This window comes from Coloeus monedula, assembly GCF_965178545.1.
Source record: "Coloeus monedula genome assembly, chromosome: 10".
NCBI lineage: Eukaryota > Metazoa > Chordata > Aves > Passeriformes > Corvidae > Coloeus > Coloeus monedula.
In genome coordinates this window covers 8,193,375-8,214,808 of record NC_138790.1, presented here as the reverse complement: position 1 = coordinate 8,214,808, position 21,434 = coordinate 8,193,375, and the positions used below count along the sequence as shown (strand labels likewise).

General features: G+C 41.9%; 1 protein-coding gene across 5 annotated transcripts in view; it reads left to right on the top strand.

Moving 5' to 3' along the window:
* The window catches only part of EPHA4 (EPH receptor A4), a 239,238-nt gene that overhangs the window by 205,024 nt on the left and 12,780 nt on the right, over window positions 1–21,434 (top strand). For all 5 annotated transcript variants that reach the window (XR_014226696.1, XR_014226697.1, XR_014226698.1 and 2 more), the window contains 8 exons: window positions 6,943–7,067; window positions 8,249–8,408; window positions 9,448–9,559; window positions 14,743–14,801; window positions 15,567–15,680; window positions 15,861–16,046; window positions 19,912–19,973; window positions 20,496–20,705. Coding sequence is in view for 1 of the 5 variants with exons in the window: in XM_082288034.1 (XP_082144160.1) it covers window positions 6,943–7,067; window positions 8,249–8,408; window positions 9,448–9,559; window positions 14,743–14,801; window positions 15,567–15,680; window positions 15,861–16,046; window positions 19,912–19,973; window positions 20,496–20,705 (1,028 nt within the window). In the remaining 4 variants the exon portion in view is untranslated. The remainder of the gene's footprint in view (window positions 1–6,942; window positions 7,068–8,248; window positions 8,409–9,447; window positions 9,560–14,742; window positions 14,802–15,566; window positions 15,681–15,860; window positions 16,047–19,911; window positions 19,974–20,495; window positions 20,706–21,434) is intronic.

The window sequence follows — 21,434 nt, the reverse complement described above, 5'->3', positions numbered from 1 at the left end:
AGAAAACAAGCAGTTTTCAGATGAAACAGACCCCATGCTTGAGTTGTAATACAAATCTCTTGCTAAATGCTATGTAGATTCTATAATCTTTTGGTTTAAGGCAATCTTTGGGATTGTATCTTGCAGATTCAAATCTTTGGAGTAATTCCAGACCTGCATTGCATGAGCTGACATCATTATTTGGCCTTCAAAATTGGAGGGCCCAGTACTTGAAAATAATGTATTGCTGTCAAGAGCTGGCCCTCTTTAATCACTAGAACGAGCCCTCTCCTGGGCATGCAAAATCTTCTTCATTCTCCCTTCATTTCTGATGTAAACCACAGGGAACTGTGGTCATCTCAGTTCCTATAATAGTTTTGATCTAAATTAGAGCAGTTCTGGTATGCTGAAGTAGTCTGTGCTAAAAGTGACACAGATGTGCAGCCCAGAAAACACACAGGCTCTTTGTGGATCCTCAGCAGCCACTGCAAGTCACCAAGAAATGAAGCTGGATTGAGGTGGTAAAAATACAGCACTCTAATAATCCTCAATTTACTACTATTTGTTGCTGCTAAGAGCCTGGGTTTTCCTTCAAGATTTTGATTTGATGCAAGTCAGAGCCAGCTTTTGTGGTTTGGCAAGATTTGCAGCACAGGTTCTTTTGGGAGAGGCAAGAAATGAAAAGTTTAAAACAGAGGAAATGTTTAAAACATAATAATACTGTGTTAACAGTCTTTAAAATCTCATTTTCTAGCCCCTTTCTTTATGAACACATCATTACAAGCATAACTGATGTGAGCTGGTCCCTAGGTTTGAGAGCCTGTCACTTGTTTTTCTCAGAGAACTTTGTGACTGAGTTGCAGAGCCTGGAAAGTAAGGGAAGATCCCTTGCGCCTGTCAGTTTGGGATGAAGGTGTCCTGCAAGAATACCCTGTGGCCAAGCTGGTGCTTTCCCTGAGCAGTGTAATTTCTAGCAAGAAGGAGGGAAAGTTCAGTTCAGCAGCCTTAGGGCTGGTTAAAGGGATTGGGAAGAAAGGGGCCAAGCTCAGCTGTCATGCTGCTTCTCACTGTGCCGGCCAGGATTTTCACGTGTGGGTGGATAACCTTGAGCGCTTTACTCCAGAGGCGGAGATTTAAAGTCTTTGCTTTAAATGCTAAAAGCTTGAAAATGCTGGCCTGAATCTTGGCGTGTCTCACTCTCCAGGCTGGGAGGTGTTCCTTGCCAGTCGTCATTCCTGGGGGAAGGAGAGGCAGACGGTGGGAAGACAGAGGACTTGGGAATGTCTTGGGAAGCTTCCAATGGCTTGGTTGAGCAATCAGGTCTCTAGATCCTTGTCCAAGTCTTAACCTGGTCCAATCATCACTAGTATAAATGTTTGCTCCACTTTTACAGAGGGAATAATGAAAAAAGCCCCAAATATGCATGTGGTTAATTTTTAAAGTGCACAGGCAGCCCACAGACTCTGGCAGGTCCCTCGGAGAAAGGCGTAGCTGTCATGCTGACAGTGAGGAATGGGAATGCCGGACTCCAGCTCGGCTCTTCAGACGTGCACAGACATCTAATCTGTGAGAGCACATCACCTCACGCGTGTGCAGGAGCCTTTCCTGTGCTTATCCTGATGGACATATGTGGCTTGTACATATGCTTTGCATATGTTTGGAATTGTGGTCATGCTTAAATGTTTTCTGGTCCTAGTGAGGCCACATCTGGAGTGCTGTGTCCAGTTTTGGGCTCCTCTGTGCAAGAAAGACTAGGAGCTATTGGAGAGAGTCCAGTGGATGCCACAAAGAGGATGATGGGTCTGGAGCATCTCCCTTATGAGGAGAGACTGCAGGAGCTGGGCCTAGTTAGTCTGGAGAAGACTGAGGAGATCTCATTAATGCAACAATGAGGTCTCAAAGGGGTGCCCGGAGGATGGTGCCAGACTCTTTTCAGTGGTGCCCAGTGATGGGACAAGGAGCAATGGCTATAAACTAAAACATAAGAATTTCCTCAACATGAGGAAGAACAGCACTGGAACAGCTGCCCAGGGAGGTCATGGAGTCTCCCCTTCTGGAGGCATTCCAAACCCATTTGGATGCATTTCTATGTAACCTGCCCAGGTGACCCTGTCTTGGCGGGGGGATTGGACTGGATGATCTCCAGAGGTCCTTTCCAACCCTAACATTCTGTGATTCTGTGAGAGAGAACTGCCTTCTTTTTAATTTATTCTGGTACATGTAACTAAAGAGGGCTGGACATGTCTCTCTTCCCTCAATTTGAAGTCAGAGTGACAGCTAGTTAATTAAGATGCCCTCTTACATGAATAAAATGATCAGAATCTGACCCAGAGCATTGTCTTTAGAAATTATTAAAACCATATTTGATTCTTTGTGCTGTATATCCTTTTCTTGCTGTGAGATTATTTACTAATATAATTTACAAAATCTTGCATAAACCCCCACAGTGTTACAAGGTAAATGGTCAAAGAGAAAACCTGAAATGTGCCAGGTTCCCTTCTGTATGTTGTGTCCTAATCAAGAGAAGATCTTTTAATGAAAGATCTTTTAATGTCTTGTTTTGATTTCTAAGAGGACTTTTCTTCAGTGTTAGATTCTCAGAAATCTTATCTTTTTTTTTTTTTTTTTTTAAGTAATTAATAATGGAGCAGGCTTTTAGTATCTACCCTGGAAGGTAAAAACCCTTAATCACAGTAACATCATTAGTGCTTTCAAGCATTTAATTTTGATGCTTGACAAAGTGCATAGCCATTGATAAGAACAAATAAGTGTTGTGTGCAATTGAGGGAATAAAGAAAAGCATGAAAACCCCTAAGCTTCAAGTAATTAAATTTAAATATGTTATTTGAATTTAGCTGAGATAATGTACAAACTGTGGGTATATTTTTCAGTCAGTGAAAGACCCCTTGAGTAAACATGATCCATTTAAATTCAAATCATGGGGAGTGGAAAGTAAACCCTGCTGTGGGTAAGAAGGCATCTTCAATAAAACACTGGGCATTGTGTATCTTTGATATCTGAGTACTCATGTGCTGTAGTTTTATAAAGGGCTGTTTTCACTCATGGATGCCTACATGCCAGAGACTTTATTGCATCTATTTATTTCCTGGTTTTTTCCTCTTTCCTTTCCCCCCCCACCCCTCCTAATTTGAACCAGTAATGAAAAACTGACACTCTGCCTCTGCCATCCTTTAAAGTGCCTCAAAACTGCTACAATTCAGCACTTGCTAGCCTTGGGATATGCTTTTATGGCATTTGGGTGAAGTTTTTGTAGTACATCTGTGCTCTTTCTCTCTCTGTAGGCCGCAAGCTCAGAACTGAGGTAATAAAACTACTAGTAGGTGTTTAATGGCAGGTTATTGAGGAAGTAGATGAAAGAAAATTGCAACATTCACATCAGTAGGGAGTGGGGTTTTTAAGGGAGAGGAACTGCTGAGCTTTGAACTCAGGAAAGTTACACTTGGTGCTTTTGTTCAAGGGGGGGACCCCTTTTTAGGCACCAAAATAGCTCATTCTGTGAAATGAGCTGTTCTGGTAGAATTGGTGCTTGGTATGTGCAGTCTGTGCACGTGTGGCAGAAAGGTCGCTGTTGTAAGCAGTGATGATTGAGAAACAAGTCATTGTTTACTGCTCCTTTCCAAACATAAGGGAGCAGGGTGGAGGAAAGTGCAAAAAGTGAAAGAAAAAGTTATCTCCCAGTCCTTTCCATGAGTTTCGTGGGATCTTACAGTGAACATCTTAATTGTGTACATTACTCTTTTTGGTCAAGCTGTCCTCAATGTGTTTTAGGTAGGAATGTGTGTATCTAATGATCAGTTAGCCCACGCACATAGAAGAGAATATTTTGTCTTTTATTCTGCTTGTGATGAAAGCATCATTTTACAACCTTACATGTTTATCTTCACATCATCCCTAAGAGGCAATTTAAAGGCAAAAGGCAGAAGAACAAAGAATGTAAATATTTTGCACAAGCTTACTCAGAAGGCTGTGTCTGCTGCCTGGAGTGCCGTGTTGAGCTGGCAGTGCTGATGTCCTCTTTGTCCTGGACAGTATTGACCAGACTCTTACACCCTTTGGTAATACATGTGCAGGGAGAAACTGTTGTTCTTCCAGGAGTCCAGTCTTTCAGGTCAGATAGTGGATCCTGAAAACAAGTTAAAAAAAACCCCCCTTATTTATAGGGCTACTTGCAGAAATAAAAGGGAATTGTTAACTGAGGATTGTATCCATGCAGTGGGATAACCGTAGTACTCCCTGTGGGTACTGGGTCCAGTTCCTCAAGGTCCTCAGAGTTTCAGCTCACTACCCTATTGCACAGACCATTGCAGGTCTGTGCTGCTGAGATGTTGCTCCTGAAGAGCCTCTTGCAGTTCTGGTGCTCGGTCCTGTAGTTGGACTCTGGCATTCTTAGGATTTCTGTATAACATATAGAGAGGCAGGTTGCGCAGTCAAAACAAAGAAACAAATGGTTTATCTCCAGAATCTAGGATAAAGGAAGATACTAAAAGTTAAGGGAATGAATTTGCTTATAAAGGGCAGGAAGGAAAAAATAGGGCCATTCTTAAAATTGTAAGGAGTAACGAAGTGCTTTTTGTGTCCTGGAGGCCAGGAGCATGTTGCTTATTCCAGTATGGTGTAGTGCCTAAGATCAGCTGTCTATTTTTGGGAGATGGGAAAAAACACTTGTTAAGCTATATAAAGCTAAGAGTCTCTCACAAGAAGGCTTAGTTAATATAAATTCTTCTGCTGCAAATAGCCATTTTACAACAGAGAAGAAATGCGTTTTCATACAGCACTTACCAGCCCAATATTGAAGGACTCACCAAATTCCCATATAGATGTCTGCTGAAATGAAATGGGAAACCAAGGAGGTTAAAGAGAAGATAGAGGGAAAAAAGTGAACTTCCTCTCTACAATTCTTGAGGTCAGACCAGCATAAGTGACAGATTCTCAGTAAAAAGAATTGCTTGTCTGCCCTGCATGAGGCAGCAAACTCATTAACTAAGCAGATCTCTCTCCGCTTGGTTTATCAGTAATGATGTGTGCACGTGTGTTTCAGGGTAACAAATCTGATTTCTAATTTATTAGCTGAGCAGTATTCTTATTGCAGAGGGGAATTAAAAAAAGGTTTGACTCTCTGTTGAGGAAGTGTGAGGTTATTAAATAGGTTTGCAGTTGTGCCACAGATATAATTTGATGGAGCACACCTGAATCCTCCCTGTTGGCTGTGTTTATAGTCTCCTCTGTCATTCAGTATTTGCCGTTGCCTGTGAGAGACAGACAAGGAAGAAAGAGATAAAGGTTCTGGAGGCATTTCTAACAGAGATGCCAAACTGTCAAATAGTAAATCGGGAAGCAGCTCCCTGATGGTTTCACATCAAGAGGAGACACCCTTTTGTGACTGTGGTGTCTACCAGTTATTTTCACTTCCATCAGAACTGTCTGATATGGTCAAGTAGGTTGAGGCTTTCAACATTCAATTTTCCTTTCATTTATAGTGACTGTTTTATTTATTTGTCTTTCTTGGTAGTTTTCAAAGATACCTGTTTCAAGGATACTTTTAACTTTATAACATTTTCATGGAGCTTCATCCCAAAGTTAAAGGTAGAAAAAGAAACAAAAAAAAAAAAAAAAAAAAAAAAAAGGGGGAATGGGGAAAAAAGAGCAGCTATAGTGTCAGGGGACAAAAGAAGAAATATATTCAATTTAGGAAGACCTCTAATCTCTGGTTATACAGGACAGCTTTGTTAGATAAGATTAAAATTTTCATGAATGTCCCTTTTTATCCCTGGAGACTCCGCCATTTTTACCATCTATTGTCAGCATCAAAAGAGCTTGATAACAGCTGGCTAGAGACGTGACCACACAGCAACGCAACAGCAAGAAAGGGGCAGCCGGGTTCATAAATCTTCAGAAAACCCGTTCCCCAGCGCAGCCATGAATCTGCTGCTATCACAGGCAAAGGGAGAAGGCATTGTCCTCCAGCCAGTCAGAAACCTGAACTTCAGCATTAGCAGGGGCTCTTTAGACAGTGTACGGTGTACAAAGAGATGTTTTCCATTATCTCCTTCATTGCAGCCCTTATTACTGACACAGATACAGTTTAAAGGGTCTTGGAGTTTAGCTTGTTGCTAGGTAGAGTTTTTCCAAAAATGCTGCAGCCCTTTCCCTTGGTGGTGCAATCCTGCTTTTTCTATTCATGGCATCAATGCAGCGCCACATGGGACCGGGTCAGGCGATGCCATTTCGGCACACAATGGACCAGTCTCTGGTATCTTTTGGCTGGGAAGGAGCTACCAAAGCCAGAATCTGACCCTTGGCCATTTTCCAGGGACTGCTCACAGATTTGGGTGTAAGCAGGGCAAGTTATGAGGCACAAATTGGCTCAGACTCTTGAAATACAAGTTTCCTGGTTTTAATGGAAGGTTCCAAATTCATACATATTCAGCTTTACTCTGGCCTTACTTAATTCAATGGCAATATTTTCTCAGCTTTAGAGAAACCAGATTGGAACCTCAGGAACTTCACAGTTCCTGTAAAGTAAATACCTAATCAAATAACATCAGTTAATTTTAGGAGATGGGAGAAGAGGACCAAAATGACAGAGAACAAAAATAAGGGGTCCTTTGAGTACCTTGATCTCTTATGAAGGTTTTTACCTGGGCATCATGAACATTGCAGTGTTTAGACAATTGTGTTGTTACTTGGAAACCCACCTATCTAGTATTGTCCAGGATCCAAACCTAATCTTTCTTAGAGATGATTAAATGTAATTTTGTTAGAGAAAACAGGAAATATACTTCATGCTTCTAATTTCCCCTTGCCCCCACCCCCCTAAGAAAAACCCAGTTTCTGAAAGTGCTTATGTTGTGAAAGTTACAATTAAAAATACATTTTCCTCATTAAAACTAAATTATCACTTATAATGTTTGTTTTTTTTTTTTTTTTTTTTTCTTCTGGCAGCTCCGTCCCCGATTGCATTGATCCAGGCTAAGGAGATAACAAGGCACAGCGTTGCCTTGGCTTGGCTGGAACCTGACAGGCCAAACGGAGTCATCCTGGAGTACGAAGTCAAATACTATGAAAAGGTACTGCTCAAAAAGGGGCAAGCAAGGAGTTCCCTTTGGGTTTGGGCAGAGCTTTTTTACTTCATTCCACTGCGGTTTGTTTCCAGATAGGATTCCATCATTTGAAACCAAATAGATTCAGTTTAATAAAATCCAGTTAAGGATTTCATGTACTTGAATGGTTGCTTGGAAGAGTAAGACTCATAGGCACTTCCAGCTGTATGGTATGAGTTTATTTTGTTATTTCTTTCCTACCTAGAAACTGAGCTTTTATAGCAATCACATTTATAATGAGAGTCAAAAATGTTGGGCAGAAGTGAAACATTAGCTTTACTTCATAGTCAGAAGTATAATAATGAAGTATATAACAGAGTCATAATAGTAAGATCTGTTTGCTGACAGCTTCTGCTTAGAGTGATAGTGTGGACTGGCTGGCTTTTAACAGAGAATAAGGAAAGAAAATTAGATTCTTCATACTTTCCAAGTTAGAGAGAGATGTTATTCCTTCAAATAACTTCTCGAGTAGGGAATTATGAAAAGAGCTATTTTCTTTGAAGGCTCTCTGCTAAAATTAACAATTACCTGCTCTTGCTTGTGTGCACTGTCTCTCACATTCACACTCATACTTCTAATTTTTTTAATAAAGAAAATCACTTACTTGGTTTCCACATACAGAAAAAGGTGTCTGATCTGCAGGGAAGCTAGATTGTTACATCTTCTGATAAAGTTTTCAGCCAAAAATAGATCAATTTTTAATAATGGACTTTTTGGAAGATATTCTAAGTTTTTTCTTTTTTAAAATATTATCATTTTTTAAATATGGTTTCTGGCTGGTAGGAAGAAAAAGAAAGTGTCAGCATGTGTGAGTAAAATGTGCTGTTCATCAATAGGATCCTATTTGAATGCTTGGCTGTTTTCCAGAAGTTTTCATTGTGTGATTTCTTAAATAATCAGTGATGTATGAGCATCATACCTACTGCCTCATCCTCCCTTTTTGGCTTGCTCAGAGCCCCATGCAGCACACAGTGCTAGGGGGATTGAGCAAGGCCAGCAGCAGGAGCCCTCAGGATGTATTTTGAGAATTCCTTCACTGTTACTCATCCTCTTTCATCACAACAGTTTTGGCAAGGCAGTGGGGGTTCCAGGTTCACTGTGCAGGGAGGCATTTTCACTCCATCACCGCTGTGTTCTCCTGTTGTCAGGACCAGAACGAGCGCAGCTACCGAATCGTGAAAACGGCCTCCAGGAACACCGACATCAAAGGCCTCAACCCCCTGACCTCGTACGTGTTCCACGTGCGGGCCCGGACAGCAGCAGGGTATGGAGACTTCAGTGGGCCCTTCGAGTTCACAACTAACACAGGTAAGGACATTCCCACTGAATTCTTCTGCTTCTCCTCGAACAGAGGGTGCAGATGTAACGGGGCTGTGTGCTGGGACTTTCCCGTTGGATGCTTGGACTGGGGTGTGTCTGCTCTGAGAAAATGTTCCTCCATGGCTGTGAAGCTGGCATGAGATATCTGTTTGGATGTGCTGCATTCTAGATTCTAGCAATGGCAGTACTTCACTGTGGCATAAGGAAACATGCACCCCACAAATACTTGGAAGCCATTGATGCTTGAGAGATTTTATGTCCTGTAAATGTAGGCGTTTGCACGTTTCTGGAATATATTTTAAGGAGAATAGAACCCTGTTACTCCTCTTTACAAGCTGTTGACATAGATCAGTTAGGTGTCCTACATCAGCTCCCATATTTGCACTTTTTCTTAGACAGTCATATAAAGACAAGAATGCTCAAACTACGTTGTCAGTAGGGCTTTTCACTTGGCTCAAGGAAACATGCAAATTCAGCCCCCAAAATATTTGCTTTTCAGTGGCAGAAAGCACTGTGACCAAGCCTATTTTATTCTGGACATACAGGTCTCCTTAAATCAAGTTAAGGTCATGCCAGTTAGTGGCAATATCATTCAGGATGTTAACAACTGAAAACAATCCATCAGGAGGCGGGTAGACATTTTAAAATAACTTACTCTTCTAGTGTCAGTTGGGGAGTGATCATCTAGCCCCACTGAGAGAAAAAGGAGGAGGAAAGAAGTGTGGAAAGCAATTAGAAAAGAAAAAAAAAATTAGCCATTATACCCTCTGAGCAGCACTGGAGGGGAGAAGGAGAGGGAGTCCTTGTTCCTGATGAACTGAAGTTTCCCAAATCATTATCAAACATCATGTCTTCAGCTCATTAGCACCCTGTTGGAAAATTGTGTCAAATGACGATATAATAAAGGCCTGAAAGTAGATTTGAGTGCTACTCTAAACTGCCTTCACAAGCCAGAAAGCTGATTGAGTGCTACCTAGGTTGATTTTTTGAGGTTGTCTGACACTAATGTTCCCTTTTCTGTTTTCAGTTCCTTCCCCCATCATTGGCGATGGTACCAATCCCACAGTGCTTCTTGTTTCAGTGGCTGGCAGTGTTGTTCTTGTGGTCATTCTCATTGCAGCCTTTGTCATCAGCAGGAGGTAAGAACTTAAGCTTCTCTCTCCCTCTCTCTCTTTCATCAGAGAGCTTTTTGTCTCCTCCAAACAAAGCTAAATTCTTTGATTAGCATCATAAACAGTACATTTGCATTACAAGCCTTCTCCCATGTAGCTTTGATCTTCTCGACATTAGTACCAAGCAGCATGTGATGTAATGGCAATAGTTCCAGCTCTATTTGCCCTTCAAATGCAAAGCTGATTCCAATAACTGGCATTGAGAAGCAAGCCAGCTAGAGATTTGTGGTTAGTGTAATTTGAAGTTAAGTTTGATGGGTATGGGTACAGTAGATTTTCTTGGACTGACTCCTGATAGGGAATAAACAATGGCACTTTTGTGAACTAAGCCATCAGACTGCTATGCTGGTGATTTTTGTGTTAGTCTATGAGTCTGCACCAGTGTTTCAGGTTAGTCCTTCCTGTGTGAGAGGATGTGACTGTAAAATGGAAGCCACAGTCATTCAGCATCAGATGCAGTAACACAGCAGAACTGGATCGATGGTTATTTCATCGACGTAGCACCACAATCTTCTACCAAGTGCTTGTTCATTTTCCCAAATTCAGCCCAAGCATCAGGAACAATCCTGTGAGTGGGAGGACAGTGTAGCAGAAACACAGTGTGTTTCTGTCTTCATATTTGTGTTCAGTCTCATTTAAAAAGACCAGCATGATCTTGCCTCAGTGTAACTTTGAGATAAAACTGGTTTTATCATTACTGCGTCTGATCCTGGGATCTGAGGGGTGCACATTTTGTCAGTCTCTATTGGTCAGTTTAATGGCATCAGCTGTAAATGTGCTCAAACTCCTCTTCATTTGCTCTTTAAATTGTCCTAGAGAGCAGTTAAGTGCCTATGCTTGTAATATCTGGAAAGTAGACATGCATTGTGATCGCTCTGTGTGGGTGTCCAACTCAAAGCCTCCATGCTGGCAAGAGGAAAGAAGAGCAGAACATATGAAAATGTGATGTGGAGAGACAGGTTTATTAAAAGCCATTGCAACAGAAAATAGCATCACTGAGCTTGATGACTTAATCTCCTCTCCGCTTTTATTGATCACTTTATTATTTAAGGTAGGATTGATAGCAGGATACATTGGATTTCTAATTATGAGTCGCCGCATTGGAGAATTGAGCCTGTTGAGCTGCTGTGAGATGATTCCTTCCCTTCCTCCCACTATAAAAAAATGCCTCTTCCCAAGGCTGATAAACACTGCTTGGTGATTGGCCCTCAATGGATCACTCTTTAGAAAATGAACTGTCAACCCCTTGCCCTCGTATTGATTCTCGTTAGGATCAGCCATAAAGCTGTCAGAGGAGAGGCTGCCTGGAGCCAGGTACTGACAGACCTGCTGGGCTCAGACAGGTCTGCCCAGGGCTGTCTGCTCACTTATCTCTGCCCAGAGTGTGCAGTTGCACAAAGGCACCACAGAGCAGGTGGGCTGCAGGGACAAAAGCCCAGTCCAGGCACTGGTGGCAATGGAGATAAAAGCATCCCGGTGGCTGTGGGCTCAGGGATGTCCTGTGGCTCCTCACTGGTATCTCTCAGAGAGGCCATGGAAGGGGAAAGACAGAGCAAGATGAATGAAATACTAGGACAGTGAAACTGCTCTGTGCGTACTAATGCACGGTGCCTTGCTAATTAATAGCCCTCAATACACAGCTCTCCAGTAGCTGGAAGTAGCTCTCAATAAACAGAATCTACTTTAATATTCACTCTTACTCTAATGATTTTAACCACTATCACAATGTCATTTAGAGGTGTGGACTTTGGGGATATTTCACAATCTTCCTAAGCCTGCAGAAGTTAATAGCAAAATAATTATACTTTGTTCCAAAATTACTTCAGATGAGAAAAAGCTTTTCTGTCCATACAAGTCCCCATGAGAAGGTTTTGTAATCTAGCCATGACCTAAAAGTCGTATTTGTACAATCAAACCTGTGCTTTGGCCTGCAGACACGGCCTCTCTGCATCCACGAGCCAAATGTGGGAACTGGGCATATGCTGTGGATGCCCACTTTTGAACACAGGGTTATTACTGGTAATTTAGCATCATGCTTTTTTCAAGACATTGTTCAAATCCCAAAATTCATCTTTACAGCAGAATTAGTCAAAGGACTTTGCCTTCAGGCAGCTCAAGCTGTTTGGTTCTGTCCTTTGACAGGAGAACCAATCTGCCTAATGTTCATTTAAATTTCCCCAGGTTTGGATGGGCAGGACATGGTGTGGGTGTTTCTAAACCCTGCTCTGCAGGAATGCTGAGGGAAATTGCAGCATCTCTAAATGAGTTGTAAAGGATTCGGGGAAGTGTAAAACAGAGAGAGACACCTTCTAAAAGGGCTTGCATGGAGTTACATGGTCTGACCGAATCCTCTGGTCGTCTGAAAGTTTCTCTCAGAAATTCTTCCAGCTGATAGATTGATTTATCTTTGCTCTGCCGACACATTTGCCCACCTTTTGCCAGTGGTGTGGGAGCAGGTGCTCTGCCAGCCTGGTGCCTGAGCCCCCCCAGCCCTCTTTCGTGTGGGAAGGAGGAGGTGGGAGCAGGGGCATGGCAACCAGGTCCTGCTGTTTCACCTCAGTGCCTGCTAACTCACCTCAGTGCCTGCTAATTCCCCTGCTGTTAACTCCTCTTCATCACCAGCCCCACCTGTAGCTCTGCCTGTCTCTGACCCCTGCAGTTCTGAAAGCTTCTGTGTTCTTTTCCTGAATGCTGGCTACTTAATCACCACTGCCAAAATCCCTGTAATTAGGGTATTCAGATCTGTGACAAAGGCTCCCTTCTGCCACTCAGGTGAGCTGCCCCAGAGGCAGCCCCAGCCCGTGTTCGTGGGGCTCCTGGGTTGCTCTCCAGGACAATGGCACACAGCAGTGTCCTGCCCAAAGCCAGGCAGAAGAGGTCAACAGGTAACACGTGGAGAAGTGGAAGTAGGTAGTTAGTTTGGAAGGTATTATTTAAACTTAATAAGCTACAATTATATTGCTTGAACAGTAATCCCTTTGTTTCCCTTTGTTTTTTGCAAGTCTTTGAGTTTTAGTGGGGGAAGGTTATTTTTTAATCTGTTGTTAGGGTGCTTGTACTTTTTAAAAATAAGATAAAGAGGATTTTTTTCATACTTAAAATGCTTTCATGCAAAGTCTGTTTGCATTTTGTATTTCCCATCTGTGCCTGAACATTAATAAAATGGATTTGAAGGGTCCTGATTAAAATGCAGAATCTTTTTTTTTCCTTTTTTTCTTTCCTCTGAGAGAGTTGTATAATACCTGAAACCATCTCTGCAGTCCCCTTAGCTGAGCTGGTCCTGTGTGGCATTGGGTGAGATTTGTGCTGCCCCTTCCTTCTTACTCAGTTCAGTAGCTGGGAGCAGAACATCATCCCATTATTTCACGCAGCTCTATTTTACCAGTGCTGTAAGTTCTGGGGCAAGTGAATTGTTTAAATGAATGTTTGGATCCAGGGTGGGTTTTAGTAATGCTCTTCTTGTGAGTGGAGCCATTTGTGTTTAAGTTATTTGAGTCAAGAAAAGAAGCTCCCAGCGGTTTATGGTTGGCTGTTTACCTGCTTTTTCTGTCTGAGCACAAGCCGTGTCGATGTTGGGAACTGTGACACTTGGTTCAAAGATCAGGTTGTCTTCACTTGTCAAACAGGATTTTTTTCCTTCTGTTTCATGGTTAATTTATATTTTTTTATTATTGGCGTAGTGTGTTGTATGACCCAGCACTAGGACTGCAAAGGCTGGGAGATGGCCTCCCAGCTGACAGCAGTGGGAAGCTGCCATTCCACAGGGCAGGTGCAGAGTGGGAAGCGAGATGCTTTTTGCTAAGGGGCAGAGGGGTTTTGCTGACAGGAGAGGTATGGTAAGACTCAGAGATTTGCTGCAAGTGAGGCTCTCAGTTATATCTTTTCTTCCTGTTTTCTGTGAGTTTTTTGACCCCTTTTAACTCACATCTTACAGGTTTTTGTTGCACCTGCTCCCATTTTCCTCTTCTCCTATTCACCATTTTCAGCCTATTAATTAACCCAGTCTCACTCTGCTGGCCCTGGCAGACCTGGTTGTTCCTTGCCCCACTCCAGGCAGTGGCTGCACGTTGCTGGCAGTGCCAGTCTTGCCTCTTGTTCTCTAGTCTTGGTTTCTTCTTCTGCCTTCCCTCTTCTCTCCACCCCGGCCTCTTTCCAGTCAGCTCGCCTGGGTCTGACTGGGTAACTTGGATTTCCTGGGAAAACTGAGAGTAAGCCCTTCTCTTCAGCAGTGTCTGTTGCTGTGCTTGGTTCTGAGCATTCAAGGATGGATGGGTAAAAGCCCAAATCATTTCTCTGTGTTTCTGTAGCACTTGATGCTGGGCAACTTCAAATCTCTACACATTTGGCTGAGCAGACTCCTAAATATCCTCCCTAACAAACTAACTTCTTGTATTAGCTTTTCATAGTTCTGCTTGTCCATTGAAGCTTAAAGCTGAACTAATTAAATACATAACTAGATTACAATACCACATGTGTAGGTGTAGAAGTAGTAATCTACAGAATTGACATACTCTGCTACATTATTTTCTCTAGCTCAGAGACTTAGTAGAGGAGCTCTGCCACCAGGGGTTCTTCAGCCCTTACAATTAAGAAGTGATTAAAAGAATAAGCAAAATCCTTGGAATCTTCATTTTTGATGGTCAAAAGTGGTGGTTTTTTTGGTGGTTTGTCTTTTTTTTTTTTTCTGCTGAGATCCTGATTTCCATGTTAAGAGACTTGTTTCCAGTTTTAAATTTGCAGTTAAATAAGTGTATTGATGTTGGCATTTGCCTAATGATGTTTGAAAATCAATCTACCAAAACACCTCCGTGGTAGATTTAAATCCCTGGTAGATTTAAATCCCTGCGTAGCAGGGCTAAAAAACAATTTGGCCCTTCAACTGCAAAACTAAGTTTGAAGATAAAGTAGCTGAAACATGAACTATTTTTTCTTTCTTTAAATGCTGAGATGCAAATAGGTTTGTGTTTCCTTTGATGCTCTGTTGATGCCAATAACACATAGAGGAGCATGAGGATCCTCCTGCCCTGGCTGTGTGTTGTGTCATGGCTGTGGCAGGTGCCAGCAGCTCAAGTCTCTGCAGGTCAGGACAACCGAGCTTGTTTCAGAGTGAGATCCTTATTCTACTCTCCCGTTGTGTTTTGTTCTGACAGGCGCAGTAAGTACAGCAAGGCGAAGCAAGAGGCCGATGAGGAGAAACACTTGAACCAAGGTAAAAGGCTCTGGTGCTTGGGTCGTAAAATATGGCTCATGTTCTGGTGCTCGGGAAATAAGGGATTGCATTCTTCTTGAGGCGAATATGTTTCTGGTTTCCCCTCTTGCAAACATTCTACTTTGAAATTAATTTATTTTAGTAACAGGGAAAACAGAAGTTATCTGGGTAAAATGGTTTGAGGGTACAGAGAGGAGAAAAGTTTATCAAATTTTTGCATTGTTCTTTGCCACTGAAAGACGCCTGTTCTGGGCCACTCGAAATTTAGGCAGGATTTTTCCCCACAGTACTTTGCTAAAGCAGTTTCTGAATGGGCCAGAGGCAATCCTGCAGGAAAGAGAATGTGACTTTTGCTGCCTTTTTTTCAGCACTGAATCCTATGGCTTCTTCTATGTACCAAACCCAGGACCTGAGCTCAGAACTTCCTGGCTCCCATAGGAAAAAGGGATGTATTTTATTCTCACAGGTCCATGACAGGCCATTGGTATGCTAGTGATGGCAGTGATTTGTGAGGCTCATTAATTGGCAAAAGCCTGATTCCTTGCATCAGTATTGGGAAATATTAAATGTTTGCACTTCAAAATATTGCACTGGGGGGAAAAATGCTTAAGTCCTCCCTTCCTTCATCAGTCATTCCTGGCTTACAGTACATTTTTATTGTACAGTCTCTTTGCTGTTGTATATCATTAAGGCTTCAGTCTCATATGTTCTGTGTTCAGCAGCATGTAGATCAGTGACTTCAAATAAAACATTTCTGCCTTGCAGGTGTTAGAACATATGTGGATCCTTTTACATATGAGGATCCAAACCAAGCTGTGAGGGAATTTGCCAAAGAAATTGATGCCTCCTGCATAAAGATTGAAAAAGTTATTGGTGTGGGTAAGTGCCAGAACTTTTGCATTTTTTTCTGTAAATATACTTTTAAATTTGCTTTAAGGGAATGTGTGATCCTATGGTTTTTGTATTACAGTTCTCCCAAATGTACTGACATAACAGTTTGACAACACAAGTGCATGCTTCAGGTTCATGACCATCGATTCTTGTGCCTTTTTCTTTAAGGAGAGTTTGGTGAAGTATGCAGTGGACGTCTCAAAGTGCCAGGAAAAAGAGAGATCTGTGTTGCTATCAAGACTCTAAAAGCTGGTTACACTGATAAACAAAGGAGAGACTTCCTGAGTGAGGCCAGTATCATGGGACAATTTGACCACCCCAATATCATCCACTTGGAAGGTGTAGTTACTAAATGTAAGTAGGTCGTTTTTGTGATAAGTCCAATTTGAAAGTCACTGAGAAATTAAGTCTGTGTGGTGTGCACTGGCGTTTTTTTTCTTCTTACCCTCTTTCCTGTAAAATGACAGATGGAACAGATCCACTGATAGCTAATAGGAGGAAATCAGTGCAGGGCAAGTCATTAATCTTGTTGTCAACTATAAATGGGTTTACGGTTTCAACTGATACTCTATCTGTAGGCAGCTTGTACAAGATTTTGTAGAGGGAATTAATACTGCAGGGGTTGACTTTTTTTTTTATCCCTTCTTGCTATGCCAAGCAGGCATCTTTCACATCTTTGCTAGACTGAGATGATTGTTAACAGGATAGGCAAAAGCAGATGGTGAGCGAAGAATTCAAAATGATGGGGGAAAAATACCAAAACAAAACTACACAGTCATATGTTTAAAGTACAAAGCACAGATGTAAGGAGCAAACCTTTGAAATGAAGCAGGCTGTTTTAGTGTGAAACTTGCTTATTTGTTTTCTCTGATTTACAGGTGTGCTAATTTCACTCTGCAAAATTTACCTGGATGATCTTTTTGTTTGCTTGGTTTGGGGTTTTTTAAGTCTGTCAGTGTTCCTTGTGCCTTAGAAAGAGAGTGACAGTGCTTGCTGGGTGCTGTCTGTAGGCTAGAGCTGAAAATGTACCTGTGAGACAGCCATGCTTGGGTCTGAGCTGATAAGGTGCCTCTGCCCCGGTGTAGGTATTGTCCCTGCTCCGACTGCCCTGGGTAGCATGGTGGCAAAGCCTGGCACTGATTGCTAGTCCTAAAAGACCCTTTGGATGTCAGGGCTCATGCTCAGGGTAGCATAGAAAACAGGCCGTGATCTTGTGAGCTGCTGTCAAAGAGTGGAGTTTGTAAAGCTCACCTTCTGCAACATGAGGAACATGAATGCAAGGTATTAATAGTGGGAACAATTAAAATTCGAGATGGATGAAAAGTTAAAAAGTAAAATATTACTAGAAGAACAAAATACCTCTCATAGAGGGTTATCAAAACTATCAGTTCCACTGTAAAACTCTGTCCCTCTTGAATGTCAGTGAGAGCTGATATTTACTCTGCCACTTTTGTTTCTGGAATCTTACCCCTGCTCATTTGTGTTGCTGTCTCCTCGTCTGCCTTCTCTGAACATTTGAAAATGGCTCATACAGTGTGTGGCAGTTTGCTTTTAACAGCAAAGAGCAGTTTGGACTAATTTTGGCCATCATTTACTGAGATCCTCCGTCAAAACTAAAATTAAAATACAGCACTCTGTTTAAATTTGGAAGGTCTGAGCGTCTCTCTTTGTGATTGTTATAACAAAGGGGAAGAGGGTTGTGATCAGGCCACGGTGTTTGCCCCAGACAGCGATTCTTTTAGCACCTCAGTAAAAGAAAGGCAACAGGGGAATCTTTGTGTTGAAATCCTGCTGAGGCTGGAAGCCCCTGCACTGCTACAGCTCCAGCACTTACAAATGACCCTATGTATTTGCATAATGCAGTTGTCAGTGAATTAAAAGGATTGGGAATTTTCACCGAGGAGGTGGCATCCTGACCCGGGAGTGCTCCATTCCTGGCTCCCAGTAAGTGATGCTCCAGCAGCAACCCGGCTCCGTTACCTCCAAGCTGGGCTCCTGGGGAGGCAGGGCTACTTAAGAACACATTTATCTCCATTTCTCCATAGGTTTTCTGAATGCTGTGATAAATGAATGCATTTAATAAACTGAAAATTAAAATGTGAGATAAATAGTGGTATAGATGGGGGTTGAGAGAGGCAGCAAAAAACCATGAATAAATTATTGGCTGCTAGTCAAGTACTTTTAATAATTGACTCGCTGATGGTAACTTCTCCATCCTCTCCCTATCCCCCCTCCCCTGCTAAAGAAGTGCCTGAGTAATGAAATTACATGTTAATGCACTGAAAGAGTCTCCCTTTTTTCCCTTCTACGTTGACATAGTATCTTTTGATTGAGGAAGGTTAATTAATACTCATTTAGCTGTATTTGTTCAGTGGAAGGGTTGCTGTCACGGTTGCAAAGAATAAATGAAACAGTGCCATATGCAGATTTGGTTGAAGTTTTTCCTCTTTCTACCAAAGAATGCTTGCAAAGGTGAGTTAGAGGGAGGATGATGTTTTATCACACCCTTGTACTTAAGGATGTGCTCAGCCAAGGTCACTCAGCCCTTCATCCAGAGCAGTTTGCTTTATGCAATACAATTGCTTCTCTGCAGCATTCAATAATGGCATTTCACAGGCATGCCAGCTTGCATAGGACCAAACCAGTAAGAATTTGGATATCAGCAGGAAAGGGAAGTAAAACCAGGAGTAGTAAAAGGCCTCTAAAGGATAGGTTGGGACCGGAAAGGTGAAATAAGTAATGATGAGTGAAATAAGTGATGTATTGCACATACATGTTGGCCTAAGTGAAATGTGGTAAAAGGTTCTTGCAGTCAGCCCTTATAGCTGACTTAAACCTTATGGTTTTCTAATTAAAAAGAGGTTACTTCAGAACCAGAAATCCCTTACAAATGAAGAGAAAAGCATCTTGGTGAAAGATGCACTGAGGTAGAAATTATTAGGGGAACTTCAAATGCTGCAGCATTTCACGGTAGGGTAATTTTTAGAGATGATCATTCTGGAGCAGATACTTGCTGGTGACAGAAGCAAGGAAAAATTAAGTAGTTCTGGTACCTCTCATGCCAAGATGCAGTTGAGCTGTCTAGATGACCTGGCCTTTGAAGCCTTCTTTCCCTATAATGTGCCTGTATTCAGACCTGCTCCTGGAAGTAAAAGCTGAGTTTCTCTGGGACACCATCTTTTATTTAGGAAGAAAACTTTATAGTTCCTGTAGGTAAAGCATAAGAGAGAGGAAGGTTTGCCATACCAGTCAGCACTGATTGTCAGGTGCTCATCTTAACAGTGCTCATCTTGGGACTGGGCTTTTGCAATTCAACTTTTGATAAAGTTACTTCTGTACTTCTGCCATTGGTCACTTGATATTTTATCAGACCTATTTCTACAAATGCCTGTGTGCAAGTATGTAGGATTTAACTCTGTGAAATAATTGGAGTATGTACCTAAATGTTTATAAAACTCTTAAGGACAACATCAAGCATTATTTGTGTATTTGCTGTTGTTTTAGGCAGGAGAGTGCCTAGAAAGCATCCCCCTGTCAGCAAAATTGCATTTCTCCTTCAATTGCCAGCATGGGGAGCTGGGTGCTGCTGAGCACTGTGCCCCTAACGTGTGACACAGGGCACTGAGTCATTTTGCCCCTGGTTGACTTCAGGAGGCAAATGGCTTTGGCTCATTTATAAATAATGAGAGACACGGGATACAAATTGGGGACAGAGAAGGTTGAGAGGAACAGCCTGTATTTTTCGTTCTTGAATCCAGTTGTCTTGGAATACCTTGTAGCTCCTGACAGCTTCTAACTCGCCTAAAGCATTGATCTTTCAAAAAAGACAGAGAGACCAAAGCATTCACAAATTCCATTTTTCTACTCTGTAAGCAATTTAATTACATTAAAGATGTTTGTCAGGTTTGGACAGATCTTTGTTTCTTAGTTCTCAGTTACCAATTTATATATTCCTTAGAGAACAGGAGCCACTTTAGTTAAAGACCTTGTCAATGAATCAACCAAAGGGTTAACCTTCCAGATGGGCCCTTTAAATATTTCTGTCCTATAATATTTCATCTCTTGCTCCCCACAGCTGAGGCATAAGCTTGGTGCTTTTCAAATTAAATTAGGTTGTGTAAGCCAGGTGTCTTGGCAGTAAAATCATGTGCAAGCCATTTTTATCCCATTAACATTGGTGTTCATCAAGGAATTGTGTTTTTCTTTCTGCGCACTCTAGGTAAACCGGTAATGATCATAACTGAGTACATGGAGAATGGCTCCTTGGATGCCTTCCTCAGGGTAGGTGATTTCTTTGAAAGCTAAGGAGATTTTAGACTGGGAAACATTTTCTGGTTTTCTTTTTTTTTTTTTTTCCCCAGAAAGATACTGAAATTTGTGCAGTTTCAAAGAAATTACGTTTGTACTTGGGAAATTCTGTTTTCTGGTGTTGCTTCTATCGAAAACCAGAAAAAATATTAAGTGGAAGAATATAGAATAAATTAATTTTAAAAATAGCAGGATCTTAAATAATCCATGTTTAATGTGAGCAGTTCTGACTTGCTCCATTTTTGAAAGCATTGCAGTGCTGTAGGCTCATCATTGTAAACGGGATACTGCATCACTGAAAGCTGTGACAGAACCTCTGGGTTTTTGCTTTACTGGTGAATTATAGACACTGGTCAGGAGAGTGAGGAAGTAACATTGCATTTTATTTGAGAGAAGATGGGAATCCGCGGCTCTGCTCTTTGCCAATTTCAGCAGTGGCAATAATGTAGCTTTTAGCTTAATGCTCTGTGCTTTTGCTCCTTTCCCCATATGCAGAAGAACGATGGCAGATTCACAGTCATCCAGTTGGTGGGGATGCTCCGTGGCATTGGCTCAGGGATGAAGTACCTGTCTGACATGAGCTACGTGCACCGGGATCTTGCTGCTCGCAACATTCTGGTCAACAGCAACCTGGTCTGTAAAGTGTCTGATTTCGGCATGTCCCGCGTCCTGGAGGACGACCCTGAGGCAGCTTACACCACACGGGTAAGGGGGGAGGGAGAATGGCTATGTTGTCGTGCCTGCATGTTGGTTTTGTCTGACTGTGTGGGAGGTGACAGTGGTTTGTTTTAAAATAGTCTCAGTCACAAGTGAAAACCTAAATCTCAACCTAAAAGTAAACATTGGCCCAGGCTCCACAGCTCCTATAAATTGATGTGCTGTTACTGCTACAACAGTGGCCACAGCAGTATTTCTTCTCTGAGGATGTGACCCATGTATTCCTCTTGTTCCTTCATCGTGGTACAGCACGTGACAGGAATTGAATGCCAGAAATTGGAGCCTGGACTTCTGCTCCTTCTGGTATCTACAAACATGGTTTCCAAGTGGCTGGTCCTACTCACCTTTGATACAACAAGTGTGGACACACCACAAAAAAATAAACCAGATAAATCCACTTTTGCCCATCACAAAGCCAGTCATAAATTTGACCTAGATAATTTGGACTGGTAAACGTGTTAGGCCTACATTCCCATTTGTTTGTTTCCCATTTTATCTGTATTTCAGCATCCCACTGTTAAGTAATTTTGCTAAAGCCATTTTAATATGCTGCGCATGGAACAGGGCTAATGCAAGTACTTCTGGCCACAAAACAACATCCCAGCCATTGCCAGCCTTTGTACCACTACCTCTGATACCAATGTGCACGTAAAGAAAAAAAAGTCAGTTTATAAAGTCTCCTTTTTTAATTGCTTATTTTCTTCGTTTTAAATATCT